This window comes from Cephus cinctus, unplaced genomic scaffold (genome assembly GCF_000341935.2).
Source record: "Cephus cinctus unplaced genomic scaffold, Ccin1 Ccin1_scaffold0168, whole genome shotgun sequence".
Lineage (NCBI taxonomy): Eukaryota > Metazoa > Arthropoda > Insecta > Hymenoptera > Cephidae > Cephus > Cephus cinctus.
This window is the reverse complement of record NW_014332892.1, coordinates 2,463,049-2,469,048: the sequence shown is the minus strand read 5'-3', so window position 1 is coordinate 2,469,048 and position 6,000 is coordinate 2,463,049. Positions and strand designations below refer to the sequence as shown.

Genomic DNA, 6,000 nt, shown 5'->3' with positions numbered 1-6,000 from the left:
GGGGGGGGGGGGGGGGGGGGGGGGGTAAAGGGCCGAACACGCGTGCAATCATATAATTAAATGGGTAAATTTCGTCGAGGGGGGGAGAACGCGGTACGTGGCAATTAAATAATTTATTATAAAAAAATAAGCAACACTTAATTCGACCGTAAATTGTCGTTTATCCTAATTATATCATTAGTAATATTCTTAGCGTTATTATCATGGTTACTCGAAAGTTACCGAGATTTATTCTCCAGGGTGTTATCGAGATAGAAGTCGAGGGAGCGCAGAGGGAGGCACTTTTCAATGTGTCCGGTGAAATCTTTAATGATAAAAGAATCACCATCCTTCCTCCACACTCTCTTCGGCGTGTGTACGTCTTTCTGTTTTTTTTTTATACGTTCTTGCGTTGTGTCTTGGCCTGGTACAATAATAACAGTTGTATTTGCAATTAACGATTCTGTGTATTTCGTGTATGCACGCGCCTCTTAATTTTGTATGATCTTTGTCGCGCGTAATAAGAAAAAAAAGGATTGAACAAATTTTTTGAAAATTTCAAACGCGTCTCGCATCTTGTAAATACAATGAAAGTCTTGCACAATTTTTTATCCGAATGTCATGGGTTAACACGTACATAGAAATATATGTAGGCGCATATAAAAAATTCCCTTCTCTCACACGTCACCTCAAGTCCCTCATTTAGAAGCGGGCAGCGTTCATGTTCGCCGGAAGTGGCGAACGACGAGACTGGTAGTTTCCGGGCATCGCGAGTATAATAATTAATAACGATTGAGGATCGATTAAGGAAAATGTACAATTGGGAATGATAATTGTCTGATTCGAATGAGAGGAAGTTCCACACTGTAACGGATTGCTGGGCTGATCTTCGTTGCATTTCCGGTGCGCATGCGCAATGTGTAACGTTCGACTGAATGACCGAGACGATGTTTTTTATGTACTTTTTGAACCCTCAATTTAAATATTTCGTCTTTCCTTTGTTTAGTGACTAACGATCTTAGCTCTTAAGGCGGACTAACGAAATTTTGCTTTTAACGAGAAGGAAGTGGGAAAAATGGCAAGAAAGAGTCTAGCTGAATGGAAGAAGAAAGGGCGAGGAAGGGGAGGATGGTCACTTGGAAGGAGGGGATAGAAAGGGTTAAATGGCAAAATCGTACCAAATTATTGTTTTTCTTATGTAATATATTATATGGCAGTATCGGCGTGATATTTATTACTCCATTGTTCTTTCTTCCTTTTTTCCTCCCTGTTACGCTTCGCGCACTTATTACTTTTAGCTAATCCCACGCGATTCTCTACCAACGAGGTGGAATGGCCGCTCATCTCTCGTTTACTCGTGTCTTATGATGCTCGTGTTTTGAATTTACAAGAGCCGGGAGTTCCGACAACTGGACATTTTTTTTAACTTACTGACACACGACGTGAAACTAAAGAATTTGGCTTCTAAGGCTAATTGAATGACACCGGAATTCAACCGTAGATGGGAAAGAAATGTGGAACGTAGATAATACAGTGAGAAAAAAGATGTCTCTGAGCAAGGAAACAAGAGATAGAGATTTATTAAAAATGCATAAAGTGTGTAAGACGGGAGACACAAGGGAAATGCATGGACGCATGTGCGACATGAAATTGAGCCTATGGGTCAAAAATTAATAAATTAATAAAATCGCACACTCTGTCCAGTAGAAATAAATACCGAGTGAAACGTAAGAGAGCGTGGGAGAAAGAAGATTGAAATAAAATTATTTTTAAAAATTATACAATATTTAAGGAAAAAACAATAATCTCGGAAGTCAATTGATTCTAGTAAAATTATATGACAAATGACGTATGAGAGCATTTAGGACCCACGTGTACTAAGTTTTTGGATGTGTTGGTATATAATTTCTTTTTTATAAACTATTCTCCATTCTACTGATACGACTTTGTATGTTTACGCCTTTGGTCTGTGTGACGTGTTTATTATTTACGAATATTTTTCGCAGAAAATTCTTGTACAAGGAATGGAGAAGAGAGTGTCACGTATCTAGGGTCCAATTGTTAAATATTGTCACTTTCAATGATCGCTAGTAGCACCAAATTTTCTTTATATTCATTTTCTTCCAAAACGGTGATTACTTTCGATTATTTAAAGTGTACAGAAAAATGTTAACCGAGCTTTTGTTCGTCCAGCTAGACTATGATGCTTCTTTAGCAAGGTGATAATGCGTCTATGAAATATTAAAAGCTTTCGTTTACTCTCCTTGAATTAATGCTTTTTTGTTTTACTGAGATTGCATTCCAATGGCTGTTACAGCAATCGCAATTTACTTTCTTTGAAACATCTACGTATATAATTCGCGTTACGAGTCGACTGTAGTTTTTCTTTTTCATCTCGTGAACGTTTCACCCACTCTTAGAGCTTTCCAAATGGGAGTCTAAAGAACTAACGTGTGACAAATTCTATACAGCATGCAATGGCAAATGATTGTTGTGTGAAATGATATTTTTCGTGTAACAATCTTACAGCTATAAAATGCACTTTATGCGCGTAAGCACAGATTAGTGTTTTTGAGACAATTATCAAATACAATTTTAGCACTACAAAAAAAAACAACGTGTACCTCCTCAGTACATCTTTGTCCATTTGTAAAAACGATTATTGGAATTGATTTATCCCGTATTAAAATATTCTTAACGATTAATTACTGTATAGTTGATGACCACAAAATCAATCAATTAACTGTCGAAGCTTGTAAAAGAGAAGTATGTTTCGCAGAGCTACAAGATTCTCTACAAGGTAAGTGTAACATATAACTTTTCTCAAGATATCGAAAAGGTTTTGTTAGATTATCGAAGAGACATAAGGTAGCGAAGAAAAATTTCAACTCAAGGGATTTTCCTCCCCTTTGTTTCGATACACTGCAAAACAAATTCTATAAAACCCAAAGAGAATCAAAGTTACCTAGAGTCGACCACGTAACAAGATAGACGAGACATCCCATGAGAATCAACATACAAGAATAAAAAGAAGAAGAAGAAAGACCCAAGTATAAATAATCAAACGACATCCTACCTAGCTTCGAACGCGAACGAAACAGAACTGATCTGACATGATTATTTTTCGTTCTCTCATTAGATCTATCTCGTAGAAATCGACATACCGAATAAAAGACTCCTCGTTCGGAAATATGGCTCCATTCGAACCCCAAAGAGGATTTACTTCTTTGTACGCTACTACAATAGCTCTCTATATATACACATAGATGTATATATATATTCCCTCTACTTAAATGCATCTGGAATTCGTTCAAGCCCGAGCACAGTTACAACGAGCAAAGATTTCTGGGGATGAACGTAGTAACGTCAGCGGAGGATTCTGTTTCTTCGCTTCAGGATCTCTGGACACGTATTTTTTTGTTTTTCGTTCTGCCACACTTCTTTCACCCTTCTGATCTGATAAACCTTCTTCCTAGAAAGAACTCGAATATGGCCTGCGAATACGAGAAGAAGTACATACACTTCCAACACCGTTCGCACTTGTGAATCTTAAAGTCGATCGACCAATAGTAGAAACGTAGCTGATGATGGCGACGTCCTCGCTGTCGTTTTCGTTCACGCTCGTCGTAAACGTCGTCATCGTGTTTGTTGGTCGATCTTGCTTAATATTTATCCGGTGACTTGGTGGTTCGCGTTTTCACGGATGCCAGGACGATCAAGCCTCGAGGCTCAAGCGTAAAATTCACGGTTGTGGTGTGGCGCTCCTGGTTTGGGATATGCTTGAGCAGCTGGTGATCTTCTTGGCTCATCCAGGGCGTAAGATCCTTCGTCCTTCTTACGCATCCTGTAGACTATGAACATCACTACGAGGATCGCACATAAGAGACCCACCACTGCGCCTCCGATAACGGCTGAAAAACAGAATAATTCATGAGCTCAAATTTATTCACTTTACGTACAGACAATTTTATTAAAACCTAGATGTATTATGAGTTGTAAATATCGAAGAGCGTCGTTATGCATTCTTCGAGGAGAAAGAAACATTCTCTTTAACCGTTTAACCGGAAGTCACAAGTTATTATCTTAATTGAATTACTGATAGAGAATCAAACGAGAATATTCAATCGAATAGATATACTACGTCTGGTGATAGATTAGATAGTGAACTATGAATTTTCGTAGTTTCACGTATAAATAATAGTGAACGTCGGTAATGATAGTTTTTCCTCTATCACGACAGATGGCACGACAGTCGTTCTTATCTTAACTAAACAAATATTTCACGACACTTTTACATACCGGCAAGTACGCCGGGTTGAGCGAAGAACGAACTGGCGCGATCTTTTTTATTCATTATGTAGACCTCGTTGGTCTCTTCCTTCACTTCCTCGTGCTCGTCACTTCCGCTTTGTTCGACCACGCCCCCTTCGTTACTTGGCCTATTTACCGTCTCGATGTTCGTCTACAAGAAAATTGTCAGTTCAACAATGTAATTTAAATTAAATGCAAGCAATTAATTTTGTGAAAAAAGAAATTTTTTTCCCCTAAACTGACTCACCTGTTTTGTTTTAATGATGGTTTCGTCGATGTAAGGTGCTTTAGGCTCGATTGGTTTGCTAGGTACTGATTCTATCCTGTCGTGCTTGTTGAAGCCTAAAAAACAAATGAACGTTACGCAACGGTAGGATGAAATTTCATTGCAGCCAATAGAAATACATATATGCGGCTTGTTCAGTGTTTTTAAATGATTGCGTCAACGTTGACACAGCTTTGTTTGAAAAAGTGTTAAACTCGAGGTAAACCGGTAAAGTGGTGCTTGGGAAAGGAAAAATTATTTATGAAAAAAAGTTATGAAAAAACTGTTCTAGATCGCCCAGTTAAAAATGGCCGAAATAGCAGGCATCACTTCATTACAGAAATTAAGTCCCTATTGACTTAACGTGGGCTTTCAATGTCTTAAGTGACACATGGTGGCGCTGGATAATCGAAAATTTCAAATTGGATCGATGGTCGATTAATGAAAAAAATTGTTTCTTCTACTAAGTAAAATTAATATATAGCATCCTATATGCATTCTCCTGATCCGAACGTACAGGTATCAACGTACTATTATATTATCTGCGCATTCCGAATTCAATGCATTTTCCAATATCACGGGAAATGGTGGTAGAGGCGAAAAAGAATTTCCAATAACCGTGGTTCATGATGAAATATAGTCAGACCAAAGGATCAATGGAATTCGAGATTTTCCAAAATTCACAGGTTTATTCTCTCGTGTAGCAACGCCGTATGAAAAATTTATCAGAAATATCAGAATAATGCAATAGAACTTCAACGCTATCGAGGAGTCCGATTCCATTGTACCATTGTACTGCCAACAATAAAGGTAAATAATATCAGATAATAATCGCTACATGAAAACCTAAAGTTTCTGTAAAAATGAATATAAAATAAAAAAAAAATTTGTCCATAAATTAAAAATCCCTATGTACACGTATATTCATCGTGGAAAAAACTAGATGATTGCAAAGTAAAATATATATATATATATATAATTAAATAATTCGTACTGGTGCCATCATCGCCATCTTCATCGTCCGGACCAAGACCACTTCCGGAAGCCTCGAGATCGTCTCGAACCTCGCCACCTCCGCGACCAGAACCTTCCAAGGCTTCCTGATCGTCAAGGTAGAGATCGTCGGGGAAGGAATTGTATGTTGCACCCCCAGCAGGTCTCTCTTTACTGTCCTGTTCCTTCTGGAAAAGACAAATGAAAAGATCATGTACCATTATACATTTACAATGAAGATCAAACGTTCTAGAGTAAGCATAGAAAATACAATATTTAAACAGACTGATCAACGTTTCGCATTAAAGAGAAAAGTTGAAAATTTCCAAGTGAAAGTTCCAAACGGAATGCGCATTGAGATACGAGTGCATCTTGCACGTAAATACAAAGGAATGAGATATAAATTAGAAAAACTAATAAAGTCAACGAAGTTATTGGAACGTAGCTAAGAT

The 6,000-nt window shown here is 37.8% G+C and overlaps 1 protein-coding gene across 2 annotated transcripts in view; it reads right to left on the bottom strand.

Moving 5' to 3' along the window:
* Window positions 1–368: 368 nt before the first annotated feature.
* The window catches only part of LOC107264123 (syndecan), a 49,329-nt gene continuing 43,697 nt past the window's right edge, over window positions 369–6,000 (bottom strand). For both annotated transcript variants that reach the window (XM_015732029.2, XM_015732028.2), the window contains 4 exons: window positions 5,550–5,736; window positions 4,538–4,632; window positions 4,279–4,441; window positions 369–3,890 (listed from right to left, as the gene is read on the bottom strand). In XM_015732029.2, coding sequence (XP_015587515.1) covers window positions 3,709–3,890; window positions 4,279–4,441; window positions 4,538–4,632; window positions 5,550–5,736 — 627 coding nt within the window. In that variant the 3' untranslated portion in view covers window positions 369–3,708. The remainder of the gene's footprint in view (window positions 3,891–4,278; window positions 4,442–4,537; window positions 4,633–5,549; window positions 5,737–6,000) is intronic.